The sequence below is a fragment of the Vigna umbellata genome, chromosome 2 (genome assembly GCF_029865625.1).
Source record: "Vigna umbellata cultivar VRB3 chromosome 2, Vumbellata_1.0, whole genome shotgun sequence".
In the NCBI taxonomy this organism is placed as follows: Eukaryota; Viridiplantae; Streptophyta; class Magnoliopsida; order Fabales; family Fabaceae; genus Vigna; species Vigna umbellata.
This window is the reverse complement of record NC_142166.1, coordinates 360,075-376,399: the sequence shown is the minus strand read 5'-3', so window position 1 is coordinate 376,399 and position 16,325 is coordinate 360,075. Positions and strand designations below refer to the sequence as shown.

General features: G+C 28.8%; 1 protein-coding gene across 1 annotated transcript; it reads right to left on the bottom strand.

Moving 5' to 3' along the window:
* Nucleotides 1-12,762: 12,762 nt before the first annotated feature.
* On the bottom strand, nucleotides 12,763-15,146 carry LOC148203095 (protein FAF-like, chloroplastic). The gene is made up of 2 exons (XM_088106378.1): nucleotides 15,010-15,146; nucleotides 12,763-14,684 (listed from the first exon to the last, which is right to left on the bottom strand). The coding sequence occupies exon 2, from the start codon at nucleotides 14,630-14,632 to the stop codon at nucleotides 13,073-13,075; it is 1,560 nt and encodes a 519-aa protein (XP_087962504.1). The 5' UTR covers nucleotides 14,633-14,684; nucleotides 15,010-15,146; the 3' UTR covers nucleotides 12,763-13,072.
* Nucleotides 15,147-16,325: the final 1,179 nt, after the last annotated feature.

Sequence of the window (16,325 nt, the reverse complement as noted above, 5' to 3'; positions counted from 1 at the left end):
TATTTGTTAGAATTTGGTAATGGCGTGTTAGCATGCAATGGCCTGGACGGTTTGATTCGGAGTTGACTCCACTTCTGAGTTCATTTTATCGACGTTTTCATTCTTTGAATCAGAATTTTACTTTCCAACTTCTTTCACTTATATTGATAATAGCAAGCTATCATTTAGCATAACTAGCTATTACGCAGTATAATAATATTCACAAGCATATCACTCTTACTTACGCCAAAAAGCATATACGAGTTTCTCGCACTGATTAATTCAACTACTAATTAACCACATCGTTAATGCTTTCATTATTGTTTAATTGATTCCGTCAACCTAAAGACTATTGTTTCTAACTCTCATAGCTTTATAGTATTGGATTAGCATGCATCATTAAAGGACCTAAGCTCCAAAATAAAGCTTAATTGACTATTTCAAACTTTTTACCAATTATTTTAACCTATAAAGGTTCGTTAGTATAGTGTTTGACCTAAAACTTTGAATTAACTATTGCATGTACCAAATTGAAGCAAACCTTGGTGCCCTTTAGCATACGTATGAAAATGATTAAATTATCGAAAGAAAACTTTTCTTATGTTTACTTTTCTATTTGTATTCGTTCTTCCACAATTTTTCTTTTCATTTTTAGGTTAGTTGATTAATTACTCGGTAGACACTATCGTCTTAATTTATAGTTCCTTTCGCATTATATAAAGGCAGCTGAAGAACTCCTTGTTTTTTAAAAACAGTTAAAGATTACTTAAGACTAAGACAATAAATTTATAATTCTTCTACTTTACGTATATTTTAATTTTTTTCATTCAACATAAGTTTATATCCAGATTTAATTTTTTTTTATCATATTATACTTAATTTATATATTATTATAATATAAGAATTAAGTGTAGTGATTCTTTTATAGTGTGTGATAACATTGTTTTTAACCTAAATTCCGTTTGAATCAGCTTTGTCTAAATACCAAGTACTTGTAAAACGCTGGTTTGAGAAGCAGCTGCGCGCGGCAAGATTAAAGTAGCATATTAAATGTGAATTTATCTTTTTCTTCAAAAGACCCTTTTTATTTGGATATAATTTATTTTGTCCCCTCCCCTATTGGTTAAAAAATGAATGTTTTTGGTATTAGTTAATTGAAGTACGTATATGAAATGGCATTTGTGAGTGGCAAACCCATTGAGAAATATGACCAGTGAGAAAATGGCACTTGTGAAGAACATGAAAACTTTAAGAACATAGGCCACTACTTTGCTTTACCTAATAAACAATTGTCATTTAAAGGGAAACCAATCGTTTTTAAAATTTTGTAAAGGGAAAGTATACGATTCTGTCCCTCCTTTCCACTTGCTAACGGTCTTCTGCAAACAATGGAGGTGAAAAAGATTAACTTAATGTTTTTCTATAAATAATAAAGAATTCATTAAATATAATATTAATTATCATGTTATAACTCTTTTACAAATATAAGTGTATTGTATATGTACCAACTCTTATTTATACTCATCAAATTTCTCAAACAGATAGTCTAGACTAGAAGAAAATTGAACGGTGCCAATCAAGTTCAACAAATCATTTAGTTAAACTAAAGAGGTCAATAATCATGTTTAACAAAATTAAGCTGAGTAGGCAAACCTAATTAGAAATTCATGGAGAAAGTTATAAATATAGCTCAAATGTATTATTGTTAAGACTTTTACGATACATTTATTACATCAATAATTATTAAATCAATCAAATATGAAACTGATCTAAAGATCAAAATATCTATAGTAGGTACACACGATGACTTGAAATATCCAAACTAAAAAAGAAGTTAAAGAGTGAAGAAGACGATGTAAACTCTGAACCCCATACACTCAAAACAATAATAAAATATAAAATGTAGAAAATATTTAATATATTTTGAAACATAATATAGAAAATGTATATTACTTTTGTCCTATTTACATTTCTTTTCATATATGAAAAAGTTTAATTATGTTTGTTTTCTCAAACAACAAAACTATATATATATATATATATATATATATATATATATATATATATATATATATATATATATATATATATATATATATATTAGATATGTGGGTTATCCAAATTCGTATGTCACCGTAATTACTTTGTATATAAGTTATAACTCTTATTATAGGATGTATTATCTTATTTACAATTTTGCAACCGCATAAGTTATTATAGCGAGTGAATTATAATGGGTATAAAAATTTGTAACAAAAAATGATTTTTGCGTTAGTGCAATACCCTCTCGAAAAAACAAAAACAAATAACATGCATGTCATTTCTTGGTTACATCATTTCCTCTCCATGTTATATTGTTGTACTCTTCTTTTTATTTTCATCTTGATAATAAGTGTCTTTGTTTATTGACCCGTGTTGTGCAACCAGTTTCACCTGAAGGGTGGTCATAAAACATAACAACTGAGTTAAAATATACAGATACATTTTGATACAAAGCAAACAACAAACAAAATAATAAAAGCTCTGAAATTTTAGATTACCTTTTATGCCTACACCCATCATTAAGTTGTGTTACCTTATAACTTTTAAGCATAAAAAGGATTAAAACACCAATCAGAGTAAGTAAACTCTGCTTTTGGATATTTACAGGCAATTCACCCTTTTCCCTATTTCCTAAATTTTCCTTTGTTGTAGCTTTGTCCAAATCACTTTTCGGACAAAATGCTCAACATCCATAATTTATCAAACACACTGTTGTTTCATTCTTATTAGTGATAATTTGCAATTTTCTATAATTTGACCAAATGGTAAAATCCTTTCAACCTTCATCTTTCCAAGCCTAACTATCTTCTATCTCCTTGGTAAGAGTTTTAGTTCCCATTTGTTCCTTTAAAGTATTCAATTGGTTTGCCTCCTACTCAAACCTTTGTCTCCTCCAATTGTTATTATGACAATTGTCCCTCTCTAAAAAAAATTGCTTGTTTCTTTATGGAGTTTGCATATAACATTGGGTATGTATTGCATAGTGGTTCATGGCCTAACCACCTATCACTCCAAAATCTAATGCTAATTCCATTCCTATGTTCCACTTCATATACTATGGAGTTTGTTACCAATACTATTATTAAGACTTACATGAACCATATTTGGGATCTATAACTGTTTTCCATAGTCTTTCACATTTTGTTCCAACCCTCCTTTAAGTCTTTAATTCCTAAACCTCCACTTTTTTGGAAAATTTCACATTTCACAAAATTTTCCCATTCCTATCTTAACCATTCCAACCCACCCATCTACTAAAAAGGTGCCAAGGGGTTTCCTTGTTGAACTCTTTTTCAAGATGCCAAGGTACATCTATGTTTGTTTTCATGTCATGTTTTATAATTCTACCTCTTTAAATTACTATGGTCCATCAATTTCAATTTGTGTTTGCTTTCAGCAATTTCTTACTCAACATGAATATATATATATATATATATATATATATATATATATATATATATATATATATATATATATACACACACACACACACACAAAGACACTAATGGTGTCTCAATCCTTAAACAAAACCTTGTTTTTATTATAGGTTACTATTAAACCCAAAATTTTCCCACATGTCTTTTTGAACTATCAAACCCTTCCAAAACAACAAATATAACCAAAATATTTGTTTGATAAAATTCATCTAGAGTCTAGTTTTTTTGTCTAAGCAGATGCAACAATGAAGAGTCAAAATGTCACCAAGTTATAAGTTTTGTTCGAGACCACTACATTGTAGTGATACTTTACCCAATGTGGTATGCATATCTCAGTAGGTCAAGTTGATTTTATCAGGATTCAACATCATTTAGGAGCAATATGTCCCTTGTTGGAGTCCAATTTGCTTAGTTCCCATTTTTGTAATGAAGTGCTTCTATTTGAGGTAATTGCTTGAGTTGTATTAGTCGTTGCATAGCACTCATTTATTCCCTACAATTGACTGCTTGCAAATAGGTAGATAACTCACAAGTATTTGCTATATATTATACATGTTTTCACTCCTGCCTTCGACCAACTCACCCACCTTAGTTGTCCTATTTTGTACTAGTCCATCCATTGCCATTATACTTTTTCACTTTTGCCCACTAGATCCTATAAAATTGACCACATATATGTTTCTTCCTTCTTCTAGCAGTCATGTATGTCACGGTGAATTTTCAAGTTGTTAATAGGACTTAAGCTTCAATACTTGTTAATACATAAAAAATAATATCAAATTTCAAGTTCATTTAACTTTTGTACTCTCGTCTAAAATACTAAAATGACTTTTATCCTACTTAATTTATAAAATAGAAATAGAACACATTAAATGAATGAATAAATTAAAAAGGAAAATGAAAAAAATTAAATATATAATTCTTGATAAAGTATAAATTAAGTAGACATATTTTTAAAAAATTATATATTTATGTAAATAATTCTATTTTATTTTTTCACTAAGAAACTAATTTAAAAAAGTGTTATAATATTAATTAATCAAAATTAAAAAATGTGCTCAATTGATTAGCAATAAATTTATGGAAAATGACTTATTCAGATTACGCATATTAATCGCTTTAGTTTACTCATGTACTATATGTATAGATAGATAAAGAGATATTTGCTCAACTCTTTGTGCTACTCCTATCTATCGAACTAAATCTTAATGCGTAATAATATGTTTATTTATGTGAGGATTTGAGTTTTTAACTCTACTTAATTGTATGTTTACCTTAATAATTTTATACGTGTGAAGATATAAGAGTTAAAAGAGCGAAGTAGTCAGTATAAATGTTAACTACTTAGAGTGAAAATAAAAAAAAATGAAATTTAAGAATATTTAGAAAGTATTTTAAATGATTAAAAAATTAAATTTTAAAAGTTACTAAAAAAGGGGTAAAAATTAAACACACACACTAAATAAAAAAATTGAAATATAAATATTTTAATTATTCTATCCATGTAAAATATTTAAAAAATGAACAGAATTTTGTTAAAAAGAATTTAAATATAATATATTTTATTTTCTGAAAATTATAAAAACCTTTAAACACAGTGTAATTCGAAAGGAGTACACTGGGAGTTTTTAGGATTTTGTTTATCATAATTAGCTAATTGGAGGAAAACCATAAGCACCAATTTTGTAGTAAAAAACTTTAGTAAGTATTTTTCCTTTATTTCCTTCTTCTCCTTATAGAATGTAAAGGTGTGTTAGACTTATTGGGAGAAGTCATATTTTTAGATGATTTGGAGCATAATTTTAAATGGTTTTGTTGTTAGGATTTCATTTGAAATTTACCAAAGAGTGGTGTGGTATCCTTAACTCATCACCCTCTCGAATCACGATCTTCATTGGACTAAGAAATCTAGGTAAAGGTAGCAAGATTGTTTTTTTTTTTTTTAAGTTTGAAATTATATAGATAATCTGTTTTCTCTTAAGAATTAATTATCTCTTACATATTATTGAAGTTAGTGAGAGGATGTTCTAATCATTATTCTTTCGATAATTAATTTACCAAAAAATAAGAGAAAAAAAAACGTATTGAATACCTTTCTGAATCTATGTGCTTGTCTAGGTTTGTAAAATTGGGGTATGTATATTTACTTATCTTAAATTAGTTGTTCATACATGCTATATTCTTACATTTTGGAATTGTAGTTAGTATACATATTTTTATAGCTTTACAATTTGGAAGTTCATTTTGAAGATATACACATCGGATGGAAGTTTACGATAGTAATTTTTTTTCTTATTTTTAATGATGATGGATGTTGAGATAGAGTTTTTTTTTTCTTTTAATAATATTCTCAGAGAGCATGTTTTGATCCATTTTTTATTTTAAAATTTCTAATACAAATTGAAAAAATATATTATAAAATATGGTTTTAATTAAAGTACAATTTAAGAAACTTGCTGCAATAAAAAAAACATGTTTAAGACACGAAATTATGAACGGAAAACACGTTATAAATTGAGTAATGTATATTTAGATAGTTATAAAAGCACGTTCGTTACAAAGCTGTTTATCTATCATACAATATACTTTAATTTAAACAAAAATGAATACCTTATCATTAGATTAAACACGTCAAACTATTCAAAAAAGGACGTTTATCTGATATTTGAAGAAAGCAACAGAGAATATTATATGATTGAAATGGTGCATTAAATTTGTTGGGATAATGTATTTTAGTACGTCTACATGCAGAGCGAAAGCAGGTGATTGAAAGGATACTTTTAATAATTTATTGTATGTTGTAAATAAGTTGTCGTATAAGTTGCTTTCCCAATTTCGCGTTTTTTATTCATAAATGATTGTTCATGATATTTCGTATTTCTATATTTGGGAATGTCAGTTGGTGAAAGTGATTGTGTGCTTTGTTTGCTTCTTCCTTCTTCACTGTACCATCACCAATCAACGATCTTTATTCACTTTTAGCACAAATTTAAATCATGTATTATACGTAGAAGAACGTTCATAAAGCTCTACTTACAATAATTTATTAACTATTTAGTTTCTCAAATTGTGGAGTATTATCAATATAGTGTTTGAAATTATCAAAATTATATAATTAGTAGTAAATTAGAGAATACAAGAACAAAAACTTGAATCTAGAATGAAAATTGAGTTGGATTCTGGCTGTAACGTTCAAAATTTAACGATTGAAACACAATCATATCAGTTTTGATTAAAATTATTTAATATGAAACAGTTTTCAAATTTATTGATTGAGATACAATCATATCAGTTTTGATTAAAATTATTTAATATGAAACGATGACTCGTTGTAGGATAATCATTTCGATGATTCATCCTTTATTAATGTTTTATTGTCACCAATAAAATAATCATCACGCCAGTAGCACCAAATAAAAGCTTGCTTAAGCTAACAACATAACACAAAACAAAGCTTGTCCAAGCTAGCATCACAAAGCAAAGCTTGTCAAGGACGATAACACAAAACAAAGTTTAATAAAACTGGTAGTATAACTCAAAGACTATCTTAAGTCAACAACACTCATACAGTCCGACTAAAAATCTGTTGAAGCTTTTGAATTTTGTTAAAGGTTTCCAAACCTTTAATGAATTTTGAAATTTGTTTGAAACTTTCGAAAAATTCTTTAACCGATTTCAAAATTCGTTGAAGGATTTTTTCTTCAACGAATTTTGAAATTCGTTAAAGGATTTTTCGAAAGCTTTAATCGATTTTGAAATCCGTTAAAGAAATGTATTTTTGAAATATGAAGACATAGAAAAAAAATGTGAGAAAGTGCAAGGAGAAACACCCTACTAAAAATGTCGTCCATCAAGGTCCATTAGGCCTTCTCACCTTAGATCAATTACACAATACTCTAAAAACACGTTTATTGAAGCAAATATTACATATTAAGAGTAATTATAACAAATTTTTATCAATTTAATTATATTATGATATTATTATTGTTAATTATCATAAAACATTACATTATTATTTTTATTATTATTTATTTGATATAAGTTCTTATTTTATTATTATTTGATATCAGATTTAAAGTTGAAAAGCACTTATATAAATATATATCATTTTTTAAGAAATATATATTCACTTTTATATTCATTTTCTCTTACTTACAAAATTTAAAATTTTTATATTTATTTTTTCTTACTCAGAAAATTCAAAATGTTTTACTCAGTTAAAAGTCGATCACTTTTTAAAATATATATCCTCGTATATTTAACTCTGAAGAATATTATAAGATTTTTCAAGTCACTATAGGTTGATATATATAAACACCTTTTACCAATCATTCTTAGTTCAACAGTAAATAGTGTTTTTCTTCTATATAACTGTGCATCCATGCCTCTATGCATACGCATACGATAGAAGTCACTTTCCGAATTTAATCACTACGTGTGTGGATTTAGAAGAGATGTATATATTCAGTATATGCTAAGTTTAGACTCTTTGAACATAAAATCACTTTCATGTATACATGAAATGTTTTCTTCATTCATTATGTTCCACTGTTTATTTGCTGTACGACAACTACTTTTCATTCATTTAATTATTGCCAATACTATTTTCATCTTATTCCAATCTCTATCATTAACAAATTATAACATGTAATAATCACAATGAAATTAGAATATACCACAAACTATCACATCTTCACCGCTAAATTGGACAACTGTGTTATTTATATCATAAATTTAAATATCTTCTCTTGAATTATCGTTTTTTTAGGAGTTGTGTTTTCTCTTAAATAAATCACTTTTTCAAATTAATTATCTTATTTTTTATATTTATAATGTTTCAAATTCTGCTTTTTAATTTTTATGTCCAGATATCAAATTTTAATGAACTACTTTTTCGCAATTTTAGTTTTCAGATTTGCCAAATTTTGTACTTTTCGTTTAATTTTATTTATTTTATAACAATTAAATTTGTAAATCTAATATATTCATCTAAGGTGACATAAAAAAAATAATGTAATTAATTAAGAACTATAACATAATATATATATATATATATATATATATATAATCTATTTCTGAATATGCTACTAGTACTTATATAAGATATGAATTTTGATGTAAAATTTAGTCTTATAATGCTATGACAAAAACGTATATTATTTACAAAGCCATGCAAAGGAAGGAAGTTATATTACTACTATTTACATATTAGTTTATGTATAAATTGAAATAAATTATTTTTATTTAATATATTTATTACTGCTATAAAATAAATGATCAACGATTCGTATATGATCAACCTCATAATTTTTTACTTTTATGTTGCTCAGTGTAGCTAGCTAGTACGTAGAAACAAATAACAAGCCCGTCAAGGCGAATCTAAAAAAATATTTATTCAAAATGTAATGGAAAGAAAATACAACTGATGAGTTACAACTAAAGTGTGTTAAATTTTATAAAATGGTGATTAACATATATTATATCATATAAAATATTTATTATTTTAATATATAAAATAAGTTATTAGATAATTTTATATTAATTTGATTACTATTGATATATTTTTCATGAAAAATACTTTTAATTCAACCGTTAGGATAGACTCTAACCATGGTTTTGATACTATGTTAGAAGTGGACTTTAACCTCACAAAACTGGTTTGTAGGATGAGGTTTGCACCTATTTATGAATTGACTATCTGTAGTCGATGTAGGACTTCCAACAAGTAAGTTTTCAAAATATATTAAATAATATTATTTAGTGTAAACTAAATATCATTAATTATCATATATATATATATATATATATATATATATATATATATAATCATATGTTGACAATTTTGTATCATGTTTTTGGCTCCCAAAATTATTTCTTTTCTTCTTCCAAAATCTTCTATCAAATTCCACTCTGAGATATCCATTTATGTTATTTATGAAGGTAATGAATTTATTGAATCATACCATATAACTCCTTTTTAATGTTTGAAATATTATTCTTTAAATTATGAATAGTATCATCAAACATAACTATCATTTGAATTTTTTTTTAACTTTAAATTTTGATTTTAAATTATTATGGCATTAGTTGAAATTAACCTATTATTTATTTTTACTTATTGGATAACTTCTTGTTAGATACATACTATTTTTGAGAATGGATTAGATATTCATTTGTGAAAATATTGCTGTTAGGTAAATTTGATGGATTTTGATGAAATGAATCATGGGCAATTTTTTAAAATAATTTTTAATATATGAAATAAAATTAATAAATTATGTTTATCTAATATATGTAGTATAAAATAAATCTTATTTAATCAAGCTATTTACCACTTATGGTTAATAATTTAGAGAATAATAGGAGAATATATAAACTTTAAGTTCAATTTAACCCCTACCAACTTATTTAAAAGATAAAGTTTATCTTTACTTATATAAATAAATTTATCTTCTCTCTAATTAATACAAGAACTCCAATAATATTAAACTGAATTTATTAAGATAAATTTTTCACATAAGAGTCCAAATCTACAACATTAATAATGAGTTTGGTATTATAATGAAAGGAGGTAGTTAGAAAACAATAAAAATTTATAATCCTTACAATCATTTAAGCAGAAATCACTAAGATAATTTGATCAAATGATTAGAATTACAAGATTTAGTAATTCATTTGAGAATCAGTCAAATTTTACAGAAAATATACCGTATTATAGGAGAGAATGAAAATCAGTAAAAACTCAATACCATCTGCTTTGTGTTTTGTAATGACAGATAAATTAGAAGTTATACAACACAGATGAAGGGAGAATTTAAATTGATTGTTATATAAAGTATAAACAATAAGAATTGTTTATTTAATTATAAAGGGAATAATTGAAGGAAGGTAGCTAGGTATGAATTAGTGTGGCACATAATAATAAAAATAGATCCCTTGTCATTCAATTGAAGAATTGAAATTCGTATTTATCAGAATTTGCAGCTTTTAAACCGAAAGAGAACTAAAACATATATATATATATATATACGTCATCCGAAGCAGCTGCTAGCATCTCTACTTTTGAAATACTTTTTAGAAACTGATTATATTTGGATGAAAATTGTTGAAACAAAGAGAGGGAGAAAGAGAGATAAAAGAAAAGTGTAGGGATAAAAGAAAAGGGAGATATTCGGCATAGCAACAAGTGTTCCTTTTGTAATAAAGAGTTCTTTAACACAAATTATTCTCATGAGGGAAGAAGTTCTTCTTCCATTATCTCTTTGATTGGATGATACGTTATGGTGGCACAGAAACAAAGACAGAAAATTTAAATGCTGGAATATGTTTCCGACTATTCCAATCCATTCCATTACATATATCCATACAAATTGTTTCTGCTATTCTTTTAAATTAATTCAGATCGACACTAAAAATGGGAATAACTCTATTTCCCAATCACCCATTGCCATCTGCTGCACAACCACAACGAACACGATTGTCTCTCTGTGTACCGCATCTGCTTCCATTAGGGTTTATGTTACTATTCTTCATACTCATCTTCTCATGTTATTAATATATATCAATGTTTTTGTTTACAAATTTTCTTGCTTATTAATAAGTTCAGGTTATAATTAAGTTAAATGTGTTTTTAGTTAATGTGAAATTGGATTTTTTTTTAATTTTGATATATTTTTAGTTTTTAAAATTTAAAAGTGAATAGATTTAGTTTATTTAATCCAATTACATTAAGTTTTTTTTAATAGTATTAACATTTAAGTTATTTATATAGGTTGATAGATAAATGTCAATCTGTTAAAAATATCATTAAATTAAGAAAGTCATATTTATTAATTTTTCACTAAAAAATGTGTCAAAAAACAATTCTTTTTTTCAAATTTAAGAACTATAATCTTATTTAACCTTTTCCTTTTATAATAGATTTTTTTCATCTTATTACTGTAGTTTATTGTAAACAAAGTACTTCTTTATTTTTAAATCCTTTTACTAAAACAACATTCTAATTTTTTTTATGAAGACAAGATTGTGTTATGCATAACATATTTTAATAAATAAAAGGAGACATTCAAGAAAAAAATCGAAAAAAAAAAGCTATTAACCAAAACCACATTGAAGATTTATTCGAGGATTTAAAAGCCATTTATTGTACTCAAAATCAAAGATTTCTCATCTAAATCTTTCGAATTTTGAAAAGAAGCATATTTTCAACAAACAAAAAAGCAAAAAAGACAAGGGATCTTTTCTCACTTTCTTCTTCCATCTTGTAATCTTAGTTCGGTCGTGAGTCATGTACAACGATTTTGCATAAGTGTCTGTTTTTCATTCTTTCTTTTCACTAACTATAAAAATTTGTGAAAACAAAAATAAAAGAAAAAGGACAAAACTCGCAACTTTTCTCACTATTCTTATCAATTTCTTATCACCAAACAAATCTTATAACTAAAAGAAAAAAAGAAAAAGGACAAAACACAGTTCCTTTCTTATTTTTTTCGGTGGTCCAAAATGGTTGAATCCCTTAGCCCACCATGATGGTGAGACCAGCGGTGGCAATGGCTTTGGCTTTTTTATCATGGTCAAGCTCATTGGGGGTGGTAGTGAATGAGCCACCACTAGCCACTAGCTCGGTATTTTCATTCCATTCAACTGGTATATATTGATAGCCAGCCTAGCAGAATTTATGTATATTCCTTAGGGTTAATTTTTTACGTCTCATTTCATGACATCTGTGCATGGGATTATATATATATGTATATATTAAAAAAACTCATTTTCTTACTGTTTTTGGTGATAGAATCAGAAGGGTATGTCTGAGAAATTCTCGATGAGGCTTAATCTGAATTCACGAACTGCATCACTCCACATATATTATACGTTTGTTTGCTCCTCCTCCAATCTATAACCCTATCTTCCAGACTGTCTCACAACAAAGATTACTGTTATTTTCCCACCTTTATTCCCCCACCTCTTTTCTTGTCAATCTACTGCTTCAGAATTCATTCGCCTTTTTTATCTTATTTCGTATCACTCTCATTTAGACAACATCTATAAATTTAAAATGTCCTCTAATCATGAATTATGCATAAATACTCCTAAAATTTCTTCATATTTTACGTTTCTAACCTATCCACCACACCACCACCATACAAATGCTTATTCAAGAATTTTATCAGCATGCGATCTTTCAGTTCCTTTCTATTAACAAACAAAAATATCAAATTTATTCCATCAGTTAATGACACAGCTATTTACTATATAATCTTTACTTTCTATAAAAAATCAGTAGCTTTAGAGCAAGACAAGACAATTGACCAAGTCAAAGATAAACTAATTCAGATTACTTTGTGTATGTATTGAACGATTAGCCAGTAGCAAATACAGACTGATAAATAGTATTATATATGACAACACTGTTAAAGTCATTTCTCTTATCTTACAACACAAATAAAGTATCTTCTCCTTTCCCTCTCTCGCTATCCCTTTCTCCCAATCCTTTTTCCTTTATCTGACTACACTATACTAGCTCCCGCCAAGACTGGAACCAGGTAGATAAAAGGATGATGAAGCAATAATTAGTGTTTTGAGCAATGGATTCTGGATCAATGTTTGTCACGGACTCAAGAGGTGGCAATGCAATAGGGTTCCCAGAACAGAAACGACCTTCTAGAATCCTTGCAACTCTTCAGATTGTGAACCAAGTAATCACCATTCTTCCCTCTTAGAACCAACACCTGTTGTTGCTCCCTTGGAACCATCTTGTTCATGTCCCTGGAGACAACAACCTTGCTCTTCATGTTCTCTTGATGGTTCTGATGATGTTTTTTGTTTTGGTCAAGTGGGTTAAGTTTAACACTCGTACTTTTCGATGGAGCAGAGTTGGTTCTCCAATAGTACTCATAAGCATTGAAATTGAAAGAAGCTGCAGCTGCAGCCACCGCTGGTGCTGATGGAATCAACCTTGCCACCCTTGGCATCGTAGGCAGCGATTGTGCCACATTAACATCATTAAAATTGGTCATCTCACTGAACTTCTCCGACCACTTTGGATTCTTGTTTACAGCCCCGATTGGCTTGTTCTTATTTTTCATCATCAAAGCCAACCCTTGAACACTACTTGTCACCCCACCAGACAATAAGGGTCCTTTCTCCATTACACTCTCATATTCCATGAAGCCGGAATTGAATCCAGTGGAAGATACTCGTGGTTTCGTCCCAAAAGAGTATTCTTCTTCCTCAAACTCCAACTCTTCTAAGTATTCTTGCTCCGGACAACCGTTATTCTCTTCTTCCTCCTCCTCCTCCTCTCGGTGATTGGAGAAAGAGAGCACGAGGCGACCACCTTGACGCTGAATGCTGAAATTGTTGTGAGAAGGGACTGAAACAGCTTCTAGAACCAACCTTCCATTGTCACGGCGTGAACGCATGTGAAGTGAAGGACCAGCTGGTTGATGAGAGAGTGAAGGGAGTGGAGGAGGGAAAGCACGTGTTGGTGATGAAGCCTTCTTTGTAGCCACCACTGAAGCATAATTGTTCAACTCTTCTTCTTCTTCTTCTTCTTGGATTGTTGGTTCTACAACTTTCTCTTCTTCCTCTGTATTCCCTGTCTCAGAAGAAGAGAACAACCCATCAGAGCCGGTCTCGGATCCGAGACTCTCTGTGCAGATTTGGAGGCTCTTCTCACTCAAACAACTCTTGGACCTTTTCACAAGAGGATGAACATAAGGTGACGCAGGAAGAGATTTCGAGATTTCATCTTTTCCTTTCAGGGATATGATTGAGTTCCACGTATCAAATGACCCTGATTTCTCTTGCTCCTCCTTCTTGTTCCGTTGGATGGAACTCCAAATCTCGAGCCTCTCTCTTTCAGCTTCGTCGTCAAGCTCCTTGTTATTGCTCTCATCATCTTCCGAGTGAGCAATGGTTTTGGCATGCACGAGTTCTTCGGAAGGAGCAATGGTTTGAGAGAGCCAATTCTTTGAGGACATGTCAGCCGAGAGAGTTCTTCGCAGAGAAGAAGCAGAAGAAATTGTGTCTGTGTTTGAGTCCAAAATGGTGATGATGCCCTGCTTCTGCATGATCGTATCTTCTTCTCTCCTCACAGAGGAAGAAGAAGAATATAGCAGGCTTTGGCCTTGGAGCTTGTTGTTGACATTGTTGATGTTGTCGTTGTTGGTCATGGCAATAGAAGGTGCTGAGGTGTGCAATATAAAGACCTGCTTACTTAGCTAGCTGCACATAAAAGTCACAAGAATTTAGAACAAAACGCCAAGTAGCAATAAGATCATAAACACTTCCCTAGAAGTGTACGTGATGATAACTATAAAGTAGTGAAGTAAAAACAATAAATTTTCAAGTTTCAAAGTGGAGTCAAATAGGCAACATGCATGAGGTGTGGGGAAAATACATGCACAAAACTTATATACATTTTCTAAGTGATTTTAGTGTTGTTTTCTTTTCAGAAATGAAGTTTTATCTTCAATATGACCAGAAAAGACAAATATGAGTTAAAAAGTTGTATATAAATTTTGTACGATAATTGAATTAAGAAATATACCTTGAAGGAAGCAAGGCAACAGCTTCCAACAGAGGTCTCTTAAGAGAGACCACTGTGAGAGGAAGTTGCAAGGATGAGGGTTGGAGAGTGTGAGTGTTGTGGTGGTTGAATGGAATTGAATGGTATGATTTGGTTTGTGGTTGATGATGATAAGAATGGAGGGAGGCCAGAATGATGTTATTTATAGGGAGGTGAAGGAGAATATTTTACAAGTTATTACTCAGAATAATTTATGTAACAATTTATATTGTTTCAATCGATTGGAAATTAATTATAAGATGTTATTAAAATAATATTAGTATTTTTAAAATTAGATGAATAAAGTTATATTCTAAGAAAAATATTCTACAAATTTTAAAGGACATACGGTGGATCATCGGCCCGCTAGAAAGGCCGGATCTTTTAAAGGCAGTGGCCCCCAAACAATATATTGCCTCATGTTAATAACTCTTTTAACTTTTAAGACTATTTTGTGAGAAAAAATAATTACTCACATATTAAATTAATTTATATAATAATATTTTCAATCAATAAAAATTCCTATTTTTCTACAACCAAGACTATTATTATTGGCCTTATTTGACTGTTTGTACACTTACTCGGATGTTGGTCATACTTTTTTAAATGTGTTAGTTTTTTCTTGTTTTATTATATTTTCCTCTTTATTTCAACCCTTTATTACAATATTTTCGGCATTTAAATAATAAATATGATTTTTGACTAAGGAGGGAATGAAATTTTATGTAGAGCTCAACTAGACTTACTTTCTTTATTCCTTTTCCATTTTCTATTGGAATAAAAATAGAAAGTGACAATGCTTCATCCTATTCATTTGAGAGAGAATACACATAGATGATAAAACTTCCGCGGAATTTTTCTTATGCGTGGATATATAAAACTTAAACATCAATTACTTTTACCAAAAGGCTAGCTGCAAATTTTTTATAAAAAAAAAAGGAAAAAAAATATCATATTCAAATACTTAAATAGAAAAAAAGCATTTTGAAGTTGTTTTGATTTTCTGTTTTCAAATTGCCATTGTTTATTTTCTTTCTTATCCTTCCTATTTTTTAGAATTAAAAAAAGATATTTTATAAGTTGAAACGTAGACAAGCAGAATCAAATTAAACTTAAAATATGTATAACTGAATACGTGACAGTTAAGTTGTTGAGTTATACATGTACCAAAGTTGATGAAAGAAAGAGATGTATGTAGAGTGGAGGAATAATTCATCGATGCATGCATGCATATGCATGATGTATGTGATATGATATATATGTGGTTGGAGGAATATATATAGAAATAGAATATATGT

Bases quoted from the DNA above. Each gene is read 5' to 3' on its own strand.
- LOC148203095 (XM_088106378.1), bottom strand. From the start codon at position 14,632: ATGACCAACAACGACAACATCAACAATGTCAACAACAAGCTCCAAGGC.